General features: G+C 38.7%; 1 protein-coding gene across 1 annotated transcript in view; it reads right to left on the reverse strand.

Annotated features, from left to right (window-relative positions):
- The window catches only part of LOC139735978 (uncharacterized), a 211,915-nt gene that overhangs the window by 23,550 nt on the left and 167,536 nt on the right, over positions 1-20,829 (reverse strand). The window contains exon 12 of the mRNA XM_071646733.1: positions 375-479. Coding sequence (XP_071502834.1) covers positions 375-479 — 105 coding nt within the window. The remainder of the gene's footprint in view (positions 1-374; positions 480-20,829) is intronic.

Genomic DNA, 20,829 nt, shown 5'->3' on the forward strand with positions numbered 1-20,829 from the left:
CACAAATAGAAATAAAATGCAAAATAAAATGTATTATATACCCCCCCCCCCCCCCCCCCCCGCCTTAAAAAAAGGGGGGGGGGAAAGAAATCATACCCAGCTGGGTTTTCATACATGTCTGCCTAATATCACTTGCATGTAGTCATAAATTATATCTATTATTCTATCTATCATTTCATGGATATAACTTTCAGTCCACATGAATCAAGATTGTTTTCCACAAGCAAAAACCCCAAACTGTCAAATGTTTCTAGTATTTCCTTAAATCCATATGATGAAAACAAGAAAGAATCTTCATCTCCTTCACTTTCAGTCTACCAAGGTGATTATCATTAAGGGAAGCAATTCATACAGACACAAATAAAGTGACTTACTAGTCCCCACCGAACGTTGGGTCGCCCTCAACCTTCCCGTCCACGCCAACATGGAAGATGTGCTTGTAGTCCTTGGGTTTGCTGATGTCTTCAAGGGTCAGTTTGCTGCAGAGAAAAAAATGGGAATGGTCAGTGAATGCATACACAAGGTGAATGGTCACTGAATACATACACACGGTGAATGGTCACTGAATACATACACACGGTGAATGGTCATTGAACATATAAACATGGTGAATGGTCATTGAATTGATCATGGTGAAGGGCCATTGAATACATACTCAAGGTGAATGGGCATTGAATACATAAGCATGGTGAATGGTCAATGAATTTATCATGGTGAAGGGTCATTGAATAGATAGGAATGAGTAGTTCAATAGATCATCAGTTAAACCAGTGCATACTATACGAGATATATCAACAAGATGTTATAGTCAAACAGAGATGGCAATGAAAAGAACACCAATGTCTAAAAGTGCATATGAGGTGAATACGCGTCAATCTTTTGCCATGTTACATTTTGTGCCTTGTGCGTTCAGAATAGGCTATAACTGTTTTGTGTTCTTGATGAAAATGTTCCTGCTGAGCTTTAAGGTGAGAGGTCAACCTGCTGGGTTCTAGAGAATTACTGAGGTCAGTTCTTCTCCCACCTTCCTGATAAACTTTCTACACCGCAGACCAACCATTTGATTTTCACAATTCAGAACTTGAGAGTTTGACTCTCCAAGTCATAAAGCATATGGTAAGAAAACATCCAATAAACCATTTTCTTTTTCCCACTAATTGCCATCAGTGATGCATAGTTTCAAATGTCTGCAAACCCTTTTCCAACAAGATTCTAAAATCCTTAAAGACCAAATAAAGTTCACACCAGGACCCTGCAGGTTATTGGTTATCATTGCCACAAGGTAGTTTAAAGGGACATATTTGTATTCTGTCACTGTTTTGTAATAGGAACTATTCTTATGTACTAAATACACAGAGAGATAAGTAATACACAGACACCAAAGGAAATGGACTATGTACTTACAACATAAATATGCAATATCTTAACATAAGACCAAAACAAATAATGACAAATAATTGATAACATTATGTTATAATTGTTAGCAAATTTCAAGAGAACTGTGTGTGAGGCGTGAGAAGAAAACAGCAATGTGGAGCTAGATTTGTTAAAATAACATGGATTAATAACTCTCTCACTCTCCATTAACCATCTTCTGTCTCTAGCTGTAAGTCAGGTGAAGAAAAGGCAGAATCACTTAATACAGAGAACAGGGAGGTGTAATTCAACAACACATGTTCGTCAGAAATCGTAAATATAGCTACTGAAATAAAAAGACTTCTCCAAGCAGTCTAGAACACTGTTGTGATGCGTTTCTCTTGTGCACCTTGCATATAATCAAACAGGGAGATTGAGGACTTGAGACACACTTTTTCCTACTCATTTTGCTGAAGAGAATCAACGTTTAAATGATACTGTAAAGGTCAATTCATCTTGCCTCGGATGTACTGATGAGGTGCATAGCAAATGACCATCAAATAGAAACACAAGCAACATCACACAAATATAGACTGATATCCCAAGGTTGGATCACTTCCAAACCTCTGATAATTTACTTGTTTTTGCTATGAAACGAGCAATTATCAATATCTCTGTCCTTCAGATAACCATGAAACACAAACTCATAACAACATTAATCTCTATACATTCAAGGAACACACAAGATATGGTTCCCTTGATCATCCGCCACTCTAACCTACATCCTGTCCTTTGATTATTTCAGGTCATCATTGTCTTAAAAACAACAACAAACAAAAAAGGTGTGATAAAGACACACACACACACACACACACACACACACACACACACACACACACACAGACTCAACACAGAGAGCAATAACACTTTTTCTAGAGTGTAGCATCATTAGACTGCGTCATCAGTTTCCAAGTTGTAATCAACTATGGGGAAAATTAGAACAAATAACCAATGACACACATTTGACATTATACACAAGACTACGGAGATGAGCACAAGTTTTAACACCAGCAAACCTCTACTCTGTGTATTAACCCATTGAGGACGGGCTGATTTTGCTATCGCACGCATTTCCCATAGACACTTGCCCGAGTTATACTCGGGACTCGTCCTCAACGGGTTAATGAAGGATTCACACAACACGGTAGGGTTATTCTAAAATTGAACCTGTTCCCTCTATCAAACCTTACCTCGTGTATTCCAAAGCAGTTCTGCCTTGTGGTACATGATACCACCATCATCTGAGAAACACAATATGCTACCACTACCACCAGTTCAGCAACATCCTACCACACCACCTGGTAACATCCTACCACACCACCTGGTAACATCCTACCACACCACCTGGTAACATCCGTCTCCACCAGATGAGTGACACACCCTTTCTGTGTGACTCAAACTAAATACCGCTTGTCTACCTCTCAATTCAGCCTTCTCTTTACCATCTCATACTGACAGGTTAAGGGAGATCCAGCAAAGATATCTCATTAGTCTTTTTCAAGTCACTTTGATACAGCTTTTCAATCAGCTCTGAAATCATCCGCATTCCATCCATGATCATCTTTGAAGATCTTGTGACTACCACAACAAAATCAATTTTTACCACCTCATCCAGAGGTGAAAAAGGAAGACTAGTAATGCAAATAAATGGGCAGGAAGACAGAAAAGTGAACTGGAGAGCAACAGAAGTAAATATGGGAAAGTGTCTGAGAAGCGCAAAATCTTACCTTGTGTCTTAGCTACCTCCAATAACACTCTGATAACATACATTATATCTCTCCCTTACTATCAAAGGACTTGAATATGTCAAGAACAAATTATGTTTGAAGAAGGAATAAGAATGAATCATAGCAAGCTTGAATCAAGTCTAGATTGAGGTCACAACTTAGTTTGTGTCTTGCTAGCATAGAAAACCTTGCCTCCTGGCAAAACTGAATAGCAGGAGACAGCATGTAGTTTAGACCTCTGAGTTGTTTTTTTGAAGTGGCCAGGTCATTCGCTACCAAGCTATTATCACTGGGCACAATACACTGTCATGCTGAGTCCAGCAAATAGTGAATCCAAACATATGCAACTACCTTCAGGGCTGTTTTGATTGGATGAAAAATGTTAGTAAGAGAAAGGCGAGACCATTTCTCAAATTGGTTCCAGATTTGCTATTCGTGCTGAAAAATTGCCTCCTCTCCTATATATTGTTTTGAATAAGAGCAGCGATGTAAATGCAGAAGGGAGGTTAAATTGAAGGTGAATCATACAAATTCAAAACATTCCAAAATCACAACTATTTGGAAGCCGGAATGATACCTCATGAATATACAAGATATTGTAATGCGCCATAGGGACATACAATGTCTCCAGAGTATAGAAATGTAATGTCCATGAAATAAAAGATATATAACCATGAAGAATGCACAGATATAAAGAAAATTGTGATATTAAAGCAACAATAAATGTAGTAATTCTAGGGTCATGAAGCTGTAGGGGTTCATGTGCAGTGTTCATATACAAACGTAGGATCCTATATATATACAACACATCATAATGCATTAGATCACCAGCATTTTATTTGCTGTATCTTTTGTAATCCATGAACATGTCATAACGTCTCTCATATTTTGGCTGCTCTTATTTCACTGCTAATATTTCAAATACAACCCCCTCCCCTTGTCAATAGCTCTCTTACAATGTCAGCTTACATTATTCTGTTCACACCTCTAGATGGCAGATCAGATATATTATATGAAGTGTAACTGCAGTGATCTACTTACAGCTCAAAAATTATATCACGCACTGGCAGTTTCATCTATCCAATCCTAGTATGTGTGTCAGCTTTTAATTTCCCGTCACACTTTTCTTGATTACCAGGATGAAGATGTATGACAGATAAACCCACGGTGTTAATACTTCCTAGATCTCCGGGAACCCGGGGGAGGCAACGATTGGTCCTTGATCACGATTGATATGTCACAAAAATCATACATGCTCCATTTAGGACGCCTGCAACTGCAGTAAAATATGAAATTAATTCAAATTTTAGAAAAAAGGAGGCCTAAATTCTCCAAGCCAGGCGTGGCAGACTGCAAGGTCGGCTAAATAGGGAGAAGAGACATTTTCTTGTGAGTCATTTCTGGTTTCTCAAAGGCAATACATCAAATCGTATGTCTGGGATTATTACTCAGATTTGTGGGCGGATAACTGTGGGTCCAGATTTAATGCAAGAGATTAGAGGCAATCCACCTGTTATCACAAAGAGTAAATGCAGTACAGGGTGGTAAGAAAGCACATCATTACTTGCCCAAGGATAACATTATTATCACTGTCCTCCAACATTATCATAATCATCCTCTTTTTTTGGCTATATCATAGCTGCATGGTAACAAACTATGCCTCATTTAAACTGGTTAGATTTTGTTGTTGTTGTTGCAACTGATTGACAAATTGCCCTATATTCCCCTACATTGCCCTACATCGAAGTTAACCCCTTGAGGACGGACTGATTTTGCTACAACATGCATTACCCAGAGACACCTGCCCGAGTATACTCGGGACTCATCCTGAAGAGGTTAATGTGAAACATTATTGTCAATCAGTTGCAACCAAAACATCTTGACAGAAGAATTTCACGAATTTGAATGGTTAGATTTTGTTCTGAGTGGTTGATAAGACCAGCTTCCACATTATCTTGGTCATTCAAAGAGCAAAATCGATGCAGAATTTTCAAAACCTGGCTATTACTGATCAAAAGTGAAACACAGACATGGGTACATGGGACTACAATCTCTCAAAGTGTGTCTTACAAATGCAGGTCTTCAAAACCTTCCTCATTTTAACTGGCTTTCCTGTCTAGACTTGCTGATATGTTTTCTTGCAACTAATGGTCAGAGAAAATGAAAATGTTGCTCATCACACTGTTTTCACCACTAGATAACTGACCTCTTGAGTGACCATCATGCTCAATGGTCAAGGAAGCACACATTACACTGACCGTAGCCAGAGTCACTGACCGATTGGTTTGTGCACCGCTCTAGAGACAGTACTTTTGAAGACTTCCGTCAATACAACAAACAGAAGATCATAGAAAGTCTGCACATGGGTCTGTAGTATAACTAAAAGTCACTGCCACTGAAATGTTTACCAGTCCTTTAAAACAACTCCCTTTTGCCACTCAGTCATAGATACTGTTGTAGCACCTTTTATATCAAAGTTTTACACTCTTCGTTTGCTTCTCAGACAAAAGTACAATAAAAAGAATAAAAATACAAGCACCTGCAAATGACAGCTTTCACCATCTTTGACAAGTTAGATGTATTTTTTTTTTTATCTACGTCTTGCAAGTGTTGTGATTAGAGACATAATTAAACTGCTCCTTTATTAGAAAGTAAATTAGTGTAACTGAATGAGGGGCAAGACACATAAAAGCTTGGACACTAGAACCTAACCCTGGTGATCTAGTTTAGAAGGGACACTGGTCAGTTTACATTGGTGATATTCAAATGGTCAAAACTATGTTCTATGTTTTTGTCTTTACAGTATACACATGAAATTTCAGGGAATTTTTGCTATGATTTCACTACTCTTCTTGTTTTACGAGTTTTTAAGTGGGGGCGCTGTGGCATAATGGATAAGACTCCCGACTTCCGTTCGGAGGACCCGAGTTCGAATCCCGCCCAGTGCTTACGTCCTTGGACAAGATGTTTTTACCCACCATGTCCCTCTCGACCCAGGTGTATATGGGTACCTGGCAACGCTAGGGTAATAATAATAGCAGGGCCCTCTGGTAGAGCAGTGGCAACACTGAAGAGGCTACCCTGGGTAAATAAGACCTTATTATTATTATAATTATTACAAAGCAATAATGAAGATCGGCATAAAATAATGTTTAAACTGAAGTCATGGCACCATCTCTCTCTCTCTCTCTCTCTCTCTCTCTCTCTCAGTTTGGTTGTTTGTTTGTTTGTTTTGTTTTGTTTTTTTGTTTTAGAAAAGAGGTAGGGGATCAGAAGTGAGCAAATTTGATCTCAGGCAACATACAGTGTACCTTTGTAGCATCATGACCAAGGACAGGTGTGAGAATGCTTAAACAGCTTGGTTTTAATGTGGTCGTTGCTAATATTAATGCAGCAACAGACACTGAAGTACAATCTATCATGAAATCACTGCTGATTTTTGTACAAAGGCAAAAACAAGAGAAAAAAAAAAGAAGAAAATATACTGTCTTCCCTGATTTTTCCATTGTGTAGGTTATGGGGATTTAACGGTTTCCTTTGAAATCTAAAAACAGGATTTGCTGTCTACATGGAGATAAGAATAAACCTCAGCAGCTAATATAATTACTTCACCAGTTCCAGGTATTCTAACTGTGATTTCCTCCGTTTTACCTACTAGAGAGATGGACCTTTGTACATCTCTCCTTGAAATATGACATACCTTGACAATGTTTTAAGCCCATTCTGCTATCAGAGAATGGCCTATCTGAAGAAGGTCTCATCTCCGAAAACATTTGACCTCACAATGCCATGTAGCACTCTAATAACTTCATAAAGGGGTAAAAGCCACAATCGGTCTGTATGTGTTGATCCCACCTTAAATAACATTCATCAAATTGGCAACATCAGCTCCCTGCCTTGTTTTTTGTTGATTATTTCAAACAAGGATACAGTAACAATGATGATGCCTGCCAGACAGCACTGATAAGTAGTCTAGGCCTACACATTTCATTCCTGTCTGTCATTTCATTTATCTTATCAGATGCAAACACCACAGTCATTGGCTGGCAGGGAAAATGCCATGGTAACGACAAGTCCTAATCACATCCACACATTCCACTCGATCTCCCCGTCCCCTCCCCACCCCCACCCTCCCCCCCCCCCCACAAAAAAGACATATGAAAAGGAAAAAAGATGAAGAGAGAGAGAGGAAAAAAAGAACTCTTGCCTCTAATTAAGGGGCGAGCCAACCTCCACCATCAGTCTCACACTTTGATTAAATTGAGGATTTCTCCAACTGCCGACTTGACAGGGACAAACATACTGCCTACAATACGTGCCTGGCCAGAGGGAACGGCAGAGTACAAATTTGATATTGCGCCGCTCAAAAGCGGACAAGGTCGCATTTACGCCTAGCTATGGGAGGGGGGTAATGCAAAATTGAATCAAGAGCCTTAAAAATCCTGGTGCATTACACAGCAAAGATTTCAAATTGTAATACTCGGCATGAAATTGAAAGAGCCTGTAAAGTGGATCTCCCTTCATTATATCAGAGGCTGATTAGTCAAATGATGCTGAATTAGCTGGATCCAATTATGCTTTCAGCTTAAACATGAGTCTGGACAGGAAAGCTATTCATTCATATCAGCTACACTAAATAGAGCATGAAAATTGGAGCTGGGAATATATTTCATGACAGTGTCCTTTAGTTCATACCATACAACAAAACACACATGTACACACTGCCAAGTTCAATAAAACAAATGATAAAACTTGAAATGTCCACACACAGTAGAGACAGCCGTTGTCTTAACAATAGATGAATCTAATAAATCACAATTCATAACTCCACTGCTGACAGAATAATGTGCACTATCCCTAATTTCACAATCCTCCTGTTTGACACACACACACACACACACACACAAATCCCTGCTGTATTTCCTCATACATGATAGTGGTTAGTGAGGACCACACTATATTTCATAAAAGGTTCCTTCACTGACTCTATTTCTAACCCTGTGTATATAGAACAGCCATTCATTTCAGATTCTACGCATTCTGATATAAAGGCCCACAGTCCAGTGTAAAACAAAGATCACTTTGAGCCCTGTACACAACAAATTATCAGATTTAATTCACCAAGAACATAGCACAAATTTCATGAATTGAATCAAATTCCTAAAATGAGACAAATGAGTTATAAGCAATATGTTAAGGAAAAAGTTGCACCTGAAAGTTAAGATACAACAGTTTCAACCGGATCAGGAAAGCTGAATTTAAGCCTTCTTACCGCGTAGGGATCCTATATTTAGTCCCAACTGGAGCCACGACCGGAACAAATCTCATGTGGTTTCCTCGCCGCAACGATAAATATACCCACCAATTAAGTTCAGGATCCATTTTAGACAGGTACTCTCTTTCAAGGTCCCTGGTCCAACTCATTATAGGTTGCTAAGTAACAAACAGTCATGTGTCAGGTGATTTCAAAAGGACAACAATCCGTCCATCATCATACTAAGAAAAGATGAAGATGTCATTCCATCAAGTCTCCGAGACTTTTCATATGATCGCTACCTTGAAATGATGACAGGTTGGAACAGTCAAGTTGGTGATGAACGCAATATCCTCTGTGAAACAATCTGACAGTTTAAACAAGGGTCCAATCATCTGAAAGATCCATAAACAACAGGTGCATGAAACACTTTTCTATGATAGGATGCATCAAAGTACGGCAGAAGGAACTATCACAGGAGGAGTTTCATCTTTGGTCACCGGGCATGAGTAATCCAAATACTTCATCCATGATCACAGATGAATGGAAATGAAACCATCTCATTGATGGACTGAACTCTATCTCTCAAACCCTTCTCTGACTCCTCTTAGCTAGACATCATCGGTCCAGAAAGTTACAGGAGGGGTTCGGATCATCGAACTCCAACCAACTAGCTCCAACAAAACGTCGGGCAGGTGGATTACGCAAACTGAGAATGATGAACTGTAATGCCAAGCTAGGTCCTGCACAGACTGGATAAGTTTTCACAAATTCCCCTCTTTCATTCTCTCGTATCCAAGAAGGGGCCCTCACAAACCCGGCCTCCGGCAGAATTCAGATTTAGCTGCCAGCTTCAGAATGAAAATAGAATCCCCACGACCCGAGAACAGTGAGTGCAGGGTGGTGATAAAAAAATACGAGATGAAAGAAGATGTAGACTCCAGAGGAAGGGGCTATGTAACGTTTAGTCTCTCCTTGTCTGTCTGCCTATACCTTTCCTCTTTCCATCTCTCTCTCTGTCTTTCTGATTTGACAAGACGTGAGGTCGGTCAATCGACAGCAATCTGGTGTGCAGTAGACATTGAACCCCAAGGAGCTCCTGCGACTGGGTTGCAAGTTCCTGCTAGCCGCGTGAATCATCTCGATTAAAAACATGTGCATGAATACAGAGTCAAAAGAGTTAACGTCAGTTTAGGGAAGGGGTAGTAGGCGAGAGGGGAACGGATCGTCAAGGCTGCAGGGGTTTGGGATCACAACTTAACACATTATGGCAAGATCATCCTCTGACCACTAGGGGGCTTAGAATCTTTTGGACACAGGCGGACCCTTGGTGGGATATGCGGGTAATCTTTGTGGGCTACCCACGTCACAAACATTGAGGAGTGGGTAGGGGGTCTTTAACATCCCCTCTCTTTTTGACAGGTCTCTAGTTGGCCCCCTTACCCCCCTCTATCTTTCTTTCCATCCACCATCCTGATGGCATGTCTGTCTAGTCTTAATTCATACGGACTCTCTTGTGCTGCCAATCTCAACACACATTAAATTTACTACATCTTCCGACCCCATTATCTGCTGTATCATTATTACCAGGCACTTCGTACACAGCTGGAAAAAAATGCAAGCCATGGAAAATATTAATGTTAGAATCATTCTGCAGCCCTAACGTGTTACATTCTAGTAACAGGAAAGATTCATAAAATCTAATTGAAGATGGAAGCTCAGGCGGTAACCACACGCTTAATTGGCTTTCGTGTACTGGATACAAATTCTGCAATATTACGTAGTTGTCATTAATTTCTGAATACAAGTGTCAAACACAAGTCAACATTCTGATGAGACTATCCTGCCACAAAAAAAAAGAGAAAAATTACTGTTTCAGTCTGCCCATAATTAATTTGTTTAGTTCCAAAAAGCCTTCATGAAGGTAGGTTTATCCAGTTTACCCATAAAGATCACGTAGTATGTGGAGAGGAGACTGCCCTGATTGGATTGCTCCTAATTCACTGCCCTCAGGGCTACGTTAAAAAAACACGACTAACACAGGTCTGCTTATAGAATTTCCATGGTATGGTCTGCCCACGCTACCGGATCTTTAGATATTATCTTTCCTTTAAACCTAGCTCAGAAGCAAACACAGCCAATGCCAACCATGTGGTAGAAGTGTGGCACTAAAATGTGCCAAAGAACAAGGTAAACATCAACATACGTGCACTAACAAAGTTAATCAAGGTTAACACGATCTTACACTTATTTCTAATAAATTTGGCATTGAAAACTATCTATTGGATATATCATTAGAAACACACAAAAGACAGTCTGAGGGACATGGCATATGCACGAAGTTCTCTAGTTGAACACACAAACACATACACACACACAATATTGAATTTCTAAATTATCTTGTTATGGCTATATACAAAAGTACATGCAGTTAGTCAGCTACCAATAAAGCATTTAGCCTAGATATGCTTGGCACAAAATTTAAAAGTACTTCATCATTTTCTTTTTGATTTTTTCCCCTCACAAATTGGCATTCATACCTTGGCTGCTGTAAGTGAAATATTGGAATAATGGGCCATTGTTGTGAATTCCTACCAATCATATGATTGTTACCTTCTCCTAGGACAATCATTGTTCCTCGTACAGTCTAGAGATTGAAATACCCAACAAGGTCGGTGCAGAGAAATCTGTTCCAAGTTTTGTTGAGGCCTTGGGTCAAGGTATTCCGGGTGTCCTGACACTATCTGTTATTATTATTTTGGCAAGCCAAGATAGATGCTCACGCATATGTCTGGCAGTAACAATCGGGGAGAAATAAAGGCCTACATAACAAAACAAGAAATAGAAATAGGTTTGATACGACAAACATTAGGGGGAGTGGTGTTGATATACAAAAGAGTACAATCATTGTACATTCTCTAACTTGGCATTGTACACACATTGTTGGCTCGTGGTATTTGTGTCAATTGCATCTAGGCCTACTATTCGCTCACTTCAAACATTGATCAGAGAATCTTTGTAACAGTATCTTAAAGGTAAAATCCATCTTTTGTGAGCCCTGCTGATTTCTGTCAATGATTGTTTAGAAGTCAGACATCAGTTTTAAAGTCCCATATTATATACGACTAACTTTTTCTACAATCCTTGTTCATGTGTTTAGAATGAGGTAAAAGTATTTCTTTACACAAAGCACCAAGAATTTTTGGTTCAGTATATATCAGTGAGAATAAAAGGATGTGCCATAAGCAAAAGAAGAAATGTAGCAGGAATGTATACCCTGTGGTAGAACCAACCGGTGATATATGCGATAAAACCTAAAATGGCATTAGATCTAAAAAGCACCAGGATATATATATATATATATGTATATAAGGAATAGGTTAAGGAATAGCAGTGTTTCACCATGACAGGCGAGATTGCTGCAGTGAAATGAATAATTATTTGTACAGTGATTGCAAAATTGACTGATAGGTCTAGTAACTCATCATTTAGGCAGTAAGTGTCTGTGAGTTGAGCTAGGCTACAAACTTTCAATTTTTTTTTTAAACAAAACAAACAGAAAGTTTAAAACAAAACCTGTTTTTTAGTTTATTTCTCAATATCTAGAGAAACATGAGGGCGGTGAGTTGGCTCAGTCGGTAGCGCGTCTGCCTCACGATCATGCGGCCCGGGTTCGAACCCGAGTCTGGACTGAGCAATGTTGTGTGTAAACATACCGCCCCCTCTAGCAAGAGGCAAAACACTCTGTCCCTCGGATAGGACATAAAATGGAGGTCCCGTGTATGAGAGAGTCACAGCTCATGCACGTAAAAGATCCCGCTTCATTCATTCATCGTAAAGAGCAGGGTGTCTAACCCGGTGAAGTGGTCCCACCCCACATCCAACTGGACCCCATGGAAGACCAGCTTAGTGTAGCTGAATATGGGCTATCCAGCCATCTTCACGGATGGAAAATGAACAACAACAACAACAACAATCTCTCCCCTTAGTTATCATTACCAACAAAATTTCTGCAAATATTCCAAAACCGTCCTACATGACGCATTGCCAATGACGGTTTCTAACTCCAGCATCAACGACACATAAGCTTCTACAGTATATTTGTACCGCGCACTACTCATGAAAACCCCACTACTACCAACGTGTAATTCATGTTTGAATAGTACACATCAATTCCAGAGATTGGTTCTGCTGAACTGAAAAATTTACATCCACACAGCTCATCATCAAAAATTCCTCAGAATCAGTCTATGCTTATAAAGATTCCTGTAATAGAAAACCTGCATACAAACACTTTTTGATCACCATCTGTATGATTGGCAGGAAGAATTCAAAAGGGCTTTTCACACTTGCAGCAGAAGAAAAAAAAATGAATAAATGGCAGCATTTGAAAAAAATAAATGGTTAAAGTTGCTAGGTAACTGCGACAAAAGAATATTTCTTTTAAAGTTTTACCTGAAGTTTTCTGTGAAGATTTGAAGTGGGAGGACTTGCTACAGAATAACCATGATTTTAGTCATAAACGACAAATTTGTACTCCTTTCCACAACAGTAGTGATATGTGGCTAACCATCCAGGCTGTTTTAAGGTCATCATCATATTGCGTGCAGCAGACTGTTCAGGCTAATTAAGACGAACTTTCCATTTTTTTTTCCTCCTAGCTTTTAACCAGTGTGTTGTTGCTGTTTGATAGGATAAAGGTCAAACATTGCGTTTCGGATATCACTAAATTTCCTGATGAGAAATGGTCTGCTATTAGAATACAACCTGTACCTTGATCAAGCAAGGTTCCTCATCGTTCACCTCCGATGGAAAAAAAAAAGGCAACCATCTGGAATAGCAATTACTAGATCATTTTTCTCAAGAAGACCTCCATATACCGTATGACAAGCTGATGGTCCCCAGAGTGGCTATCTCTTTTGCTCTATACTCTGAAATACGCAGCTGAGAGCAAGAAAGACATTCGCACACAACAGCACCTATCAGACTTTCTACTTCTAGATCAAGAAAGTATGACACAATATACAGACTTGATGACAACACTAAAGACTTTCATGGAAACCTGTAAGGAAGAATTCCGAAACATGCATGTTGTTGTCTTGGTTGGTATCTTTCTGATAGTGATAATAATGACAATAATTCATATTTATAAAGCACATAATGATTACTGTATAAGCTGTTATTTTAGCGAAGGTTTAATTTTTGCGAACTTCACGAATTGCAGTTTGATCACGAATTTAACAAAACATGAAAATGCCTTGATGCACTTGGGTGATAGTGTATTTATGTTCGCGTCGGCGACAATACGCAAAAACAACATCATGCAAAAAGTCTATGACCTTTTCATTCGCGAAAATTTATATCTGTACGCTAATATAACAATGCATACAGTATCATTAAAGGGAAGATAAACCCCAAGAGCAATGTGGATTGAGTGAAAGCAGCAGCATTAGTAGAACACATCAGTGAAAGTTTGAAGAAAATCGGACAATCGATGCAAAAGTTATGAATTTTTAAAGTTTTTATGTTGGAACTGCTGGATGAGGAGACTACTAGAGGTTATGACGTATGAGTGGACAACAATACAAAGAAAATATAAAGGAAATTCAACAAAAATTCACTTTTCTAGAATTATGAAAGAGCAATGGACCAACCGCTTTCAGAAACCAGAGGGAATAATTGCTACCCTTAACATATGTCAATATTAAGTTGATGGAATTTGTAATTTTCATGAAAAATTGATTTTTTTAGAATTTTCTTTATATTTTATTGGTATTGTTGTCCACTCATACCTCATAATCTCTAGTAGTCTCCTCATCCAGCGGTTCCAACACCAAAACTTTAAAAATTCATAACTTTAGCATCGATTGTCCGATTTTCTTCAAACTTTCACTGATGTGTTCTACTATTGTTGCTTCTTTCACTCAATCCACATTGCTCTTGGGGTTTATCTTCCCTTTAATTCTCTATGTGCTTGACATAACATGAATTTACAAGCATAGGTTTACAGCGCCTTCTTGAAAAAATCAAGGGAAGACAAAGTCCTTTAATACTGTAAGGGGTAATGAATTCCAAAGAGTGATAAAGATTAACCCTTCAAATCATATCATTAGAGAAGCAACCTTTTGATTTAATAGCCTATATGTTTTCTTAATTATACATTTTTATATGGTCTCCTACATCACTTCGTTCTTGTTTTAAAGAAGATACCATAATATCTAATCCTCACTCAATAATACAGTGATATCTTCTTCATTTATTTCTCAATCTATATCATCATCACCAACTGCTCTCTTACTGAATATGAAATAAAATGAAATATGTCTTTAGTTTACCTCGCTGGCTCATGACTTGTGGAACTTTCACATTCAAAACACACTGCATTAATACATGACTGAATGTATGACATCCAATGCTTCCATCAATTGTGAAGAATGTGTGACACATTGTGGGAGCCGAGTTCTTTTGAGTGTTCACAGACAAATGAAGCTATATACATTGTAAGAAAGGCTGTTCATCATTATCATCATCATCATCATCATCATCATCGTCATCATCGTCATCATCGTCATCATCGTCATCATCGTCATCATCATCATCATCATGGTACATGTTAAACACGGCAGAGCAGTGTCCAGGTGAAACATTAGGTTATACACTCACTGATATATGCTTCAGAAAAAGTAATTCAGGATCATTATACCGGTAGCATATATTGACATATTATTCATCAAAAACATTATCACTCGATTCCAAAATAACTTGAAAGTCGGAAAAATGGAAAAGAAATATGATACAATGTAGAATTAAAGCATTGCGCGAAAATTTGTGAGTAAAATAGTAGCAAGAGTTTTGGCTGCACAAGTCCTTTTAGCGTTTAACATGCAGCATCAAGAAAAAGCATTGATAAAACACAAAGACCAGGTAATATACTATACACAGCACATCAGCTACCTTTGACAAAGCTTGAATACATGTACATTCTCATTTAATAATCGGAATACACAGATATTGACGTAGTCACCAAACACGTTCACATAACAAACAGAAAACTAAGGACACTATAAACCTGGGGTATGAGGGGAAAATCTAAAAAAATTAAAAAAATGAAAAAAAATTCATGGAGGTGTCATAATGAACAGAGTCAAGGGAAACAAAAAGACAAAATAAACAGCCACAGAGACGGAGACACACGGATGGACAGACAAACACTTTGGACGGCTATAGCTACAGCTGTACGTACCCATGCCAACTAGAGGTGGAAGCAATTCAAGACATCGGCACAGACAAAGGATGAGAGAAGATATCACAGAGAGTCACACGTTTACACACAGTGTGCGGCGTGCGGCAACCAGCAACGAAGGCAACCAGCACGGAGTGCAGGAGACGAGTGGCGGTGGTAGAGATGATGTAGTGAGGTCGCCAGACGGCCATGCCCGAATTAACGAGATATCGTGATTGGACGCACCCGCCACCGATGGACGATGGACGCCAACACCAATAACGAGACAGTGTGTACCATTACAGCCATGTACACAAGCATGATTGCACACGTCCACAGTTTGGCAGGGATAAGATAGTATCAAGATTATGCGTGGTTTGAAGGGGATGAAAAGAATAGAAGAAAAGAGGGAGTAGACATTGGGTGTAAGAAATGGGGGGGGGGGGGAATAATGCAATGGCAATGAAAGAAATTTGGGGATTCAAGCAAGGTAAGAAAATAATTCAAATGAGGAAAAAGAAAATGATGGAATTGTGTATGATAAAAAATCAATCAAAGTAGACAAGAAAAATCAAGATGGTGAAAGTGAATGAACAAAAACAGAAAAAAGAGAAAATATCAATGGGGAAGTGTTTCAGGACAAGATGAGGGTTGAGTGAGTGGAAGAGAAATCAAGATAAAATACATTATGTGAGCATATTGGACATAATCGCTCCTTCAAGGAAAACTTCATTTGGAAGATGCAAGAATGCACAGACATGCAAGTGAGGTGGTACGTGCCGTCATCTACTTCACCCACACACACAAAATGAGAAGCATCCACCTACGTTGGGGGTCACACAAAGATGTAAAGAAATAGAAGACAGCAGACAGGCATGCAGTAGGTTTAGACTGTTGCCAATTTGCATAGTTTCCCATCTATATCTTTCCTCAAAATAACATAAAGAGTGTGGTCATCGGGTGGACAAAATGAGTTTAAGAAATATTTTGTTGCAGAAATTGAAAAGACAGCTGAATGAAAAAAAAATCAAAGAAATCAAGACAAACATTGAAAATTCTAAATTCATTGTCCAACAAATTCAGGATCATTTTTCTGCCACTACATGAATATTACTGAAAGTGATGAAACTACAATAAATGATGAGCTGTATAAGTGTGCTTTCTACGACCACTAATCTTTCTGCACAATCATGATTTGAGAAATGCTCAGAAATTTACGAATGGACATCCAATTGCCACACCCATATAGCAGACAGCCATGGAATTAAATCTAAACTCTTCCTTTTTTGGAAATTCCCTTGAAAGAGGATCAAAATCTTTTAGTATCAAATATGCTATCATAAGATGGCACACGATGGCTTTATCACAGGAAGTTCATGAAAATGAATCCTTCGCAGATATAAAATATTGAAAACAGCCTGACTTCCTGTTTATAACATCCCCTACCAATGCACCTCTCAACGTGCACTAAACATGCAAACGATGACAAGCAACAAAATTTGCAATTGAGACTCAATAGACATGGGCTACATTTCAACTCATATTACAAAGGAAATAAACATACAGTTTATGCCTCTAAAGTATTATTTCCAATAAAAATTGATTTTCCTACAAATGAAAGTTGGTTATGCACTTAAACAAACAAAAAGATCCATGGGAAAATTAATGAAAACAAACCTTTTTCTTTTCCTTTTTGTATACAATAATAACTGACTTTTATCCAATGCCATCTACTGATCTGACATAGATATGGTCAGCAGCATACATGTAGGTATTAACACTTAGCAACAAATAAAAAGACAAAATGGGACTAGATGAACATCTGGTAAGGTTTATTAGGACGAGAGATCGGTGATATAGTATAGCAATGTGGGCCTTCCCTTATTCTGCTTGTAAGACTAAATTCATGGACACTGGCAAAAAGCACACCAAGGCAATAACTTAAAGGTCCTGTTAACCCCTGGGACAGTGATTTAAAAAATGTTTGAATTATCACATTTAAAGCATTATGTGTAGGTCAGTTGTATCACAAAACATCCTACCATATAAAAATTTTGCAATAAAGCCTAGAATATAAGGAGATGTCACCATTTTTCTCAATAAACCATAACTGTAGACGGTTTATTCTAGAAACAATTTTATTATAACTATTGTTCACATCTTGTATAATCAACAATATTACCTAACATTGATTACAACTACTGATTTTATACACTTTTACATTGGTTGTTTCTATCCCTAACTAACATTTTAGAAATATTTTGAAGCACAAAAGTTGGGTTTCTGTTTCATCTGCATATGGTGAATAATGTCTTTAACATGTAGGGAGCTGTCACCTTTAAAGGAGTGCTATTAATCTCAACAGACCTCATCACCATATGTCATCCTGGGTGAAAGGGAGAGACGGTTGCTAGGTAATGAACCGTGATGGCATCACATCCCCTGATGACATGGAGGTCAGTGCCTCCTTGAAGACATCCTTGGGTTTTCTTACCATCATCAAAAACTCTGCAAATTTATCTTTTCTCTTTGATAATCATCAGATAGCATTGAACACTTTTACCTCAAGTCAGGTACAAAAGAAGGAACAAAAATGAACAAATTTTGCTTAATATTCTAACGATTTAAAAGAGATATTATTGAAGGATTCTTATCAAACACAAAATATGTGTTTCATCCTGGAATCATGCGACACTGACTATAAATTTTGAACAAAAGCTGGCCAGGGCCCTGTCTTATGAAGAGCTAAAATTGATTGTAGTTGATTTCAACTGTACGTTATGGCAGACTGTGTGATAAGAAAATTTAAAATCGATTTTATCTTTTGATAAAACGGGGCCCAGATCTCTTTAATATCTCTCCCTCTCCGTCTCTCTCACTCCCTTTTTTTTTTCTCTCTCTCTCTTCTCTCTTACGCAGGTAGAGGTAAAACTCACCAGGTGAAGATAATGATTCATTTCCACCAGACTTTATGGTTAGTTAGCCAAGTCGACACAAGTCAAGATTATTCATACTCCACTCTACATCGTTTATTCTTCCTCTTCTCCTCTTTCACAGAAAATATCTCCTTCACAGAAAAATTCTCCATGGCTGCTTATTGTCAAAATGTCTTTGTGCTATACTGTTTTTCTTCAAATTACTTGTTAACAACCATTTTCCTTTGACATGAGTATCAATGTCTTTCTGCACCTGACCTGAACAAACCTTTCTTTTTGCTATACATTTTAGTGATGTACAAAACATGTAGCATTTCCAGACTGTCAGACTGTTAAAAAAAAAAAAAAGCTTCTGATTATCATTTTATCTCTTTCTGTTACAGGTTACTGATTACTGTCTCACATCTGTCTGTCTCTATGACTCCTATTGCTCTCGTCTATTCTCAATCATTTTTCCACCTTGTCCTTGATTCTGTCCATTTCTCTTACTCTCACAGAAGTATGTCTGTCTGTCTGTCTGTCTGTCTGTCTGTCTGTCTGTCTGTCCGTCAGTGGAAATCTACATGATGACTTGCAGATGCCAAAATTAATTACCTCCCCGTTCCTCATGCCAATGACAGATCGCTTCATATTGCGTGTCTCCCAACAGAGATCTGGTTTCAAGTTCAGGCGGCCACATACGCCCCGAAAATCTATTAATATATCACCAACTGGTCTGTATACTAATCAGTGAGACAGAACGACATTCTGACGGTTGTATTAGATATTAATGAAAGGTGGACCAGATGAGGACATTACTGATAGTACCTGACCACCCACCCATGCCAAGGTTGTTTGGCTCACGCTATATTGTTATACCTACGCACAATTTATTCACTCTTGCATGTATGAGGCCCCATTTTCTTTCTTTTTCTATTTTTCCCTCCAGCTAAAGATAATTTTCCTGTAAACAGGGACACCAAACAGCTTGATATAGATACACATCACAAGGTCCATCATTCAAATGAATCAGGTGATAGAATACAAAACTGGCATATCCTCTGTGATATTAACCTGTTGAGGACGGACTGATTTTGCTGTAACATGCATTTCCTATAGACACCTGCCCGAGTATTCTCGGGACTGGTCTTTAACAGGTTAATCAGGTGTACATGTAGAACTGACATGTATGTTATAAGCCACAAATTTTATTTACTTGCTGGTTGATAGTGTCTGTAAGATTAGAATTAGCACTTTGCATGCCATGAGTGCTGATTGGCAAAGTGAAGTCCATAACAGGTCTAGGGCAATTATCCCCTGGGCAATTACCCCGGACCCTTCCCCTGACCCTTACCCTCAGGGTTCGAAATTAGCGATGGTCCGCTGGCCATTGGCCACCCAAAATCACGTCGGACTAGCTAAAAATCATAAAATTCTGAAGTTACTAGTCCGTCTGGCTAGCCAAAATATTGCTTCAGTGTCAGAATTGATTCTAAGTAGTCCGCCTGGCTAGTTAAAAAAAAAAATTAAGTGCGACCCCTGACCCTAATCCTAATCCTGAACCTAATCCTTACCCTATACCAAAACCTAACCCTAACCCTAATCTTTACTCTAACCTTATCACTAACCCTGATACAGTCCACTGTATACACTGCCCAACAGTCTCTGGTACCGAAAGAATTGAGGCCGTTTACCAAATATAACAGCATGTCTGACCATGTGAATGATTCACAACCCAGGTCTATATTTCATCACAGTGGTGGAGACACTGGAATAGTTTCTAGAAATAAATACACCAGCAGATGGTCTGGAGTCTGGCTGCTAAAAAGTTAATCAACGGATTCTAGATCCTGTTACTAATTAACAGGTGCTAGGGAGACTAGAGAGTGGAACAAGGAGAGAGCCTGAATAGGAAAGGAGAAAGGGAGGGGGTAGTGCAAACAGCACTGTCAGATTTATTAGTCAACTTAAAGAGAGAAGTGTCTGGACTTTACAGTGACACCATTTTGGCTCCTCAATGAGTTGACCAATGGTCATTCCAATGGTCAGTTAGAATGACCAGTCTTCCAAGAGTGGAGATCATCTAGCAAGACTTACTACATTCATCTCAGTGTTACAATGACATGAATGCATGAGCAGCCATATACTGTACATATTTATACACACAAAACATGATGCACCTTTGCTTGGGTGCCACACTTGTAAAATCATACAAACTATCAACCTTCCTATTACAGTCTTTCCACACTCACTCTTGCTATTTAAACCCCAAACAAGATGAGCATTATATAGATC

This window comes from Diadema antillarum, unplaced genomic scaffold (assembly GCF_040938485.1).
Source record: "Diadema antillarum isolate AM-2024a unplaced genomic scaffold, OU_Dant_1.0 seq00000616_RagTag, whole genome shotgun sequence".
NCBI lineage: Eukaryota > Metazoa > Echinodermata > Echinoidea > Diadematoida > Diadematidae > Diadema > Diadema antillarum.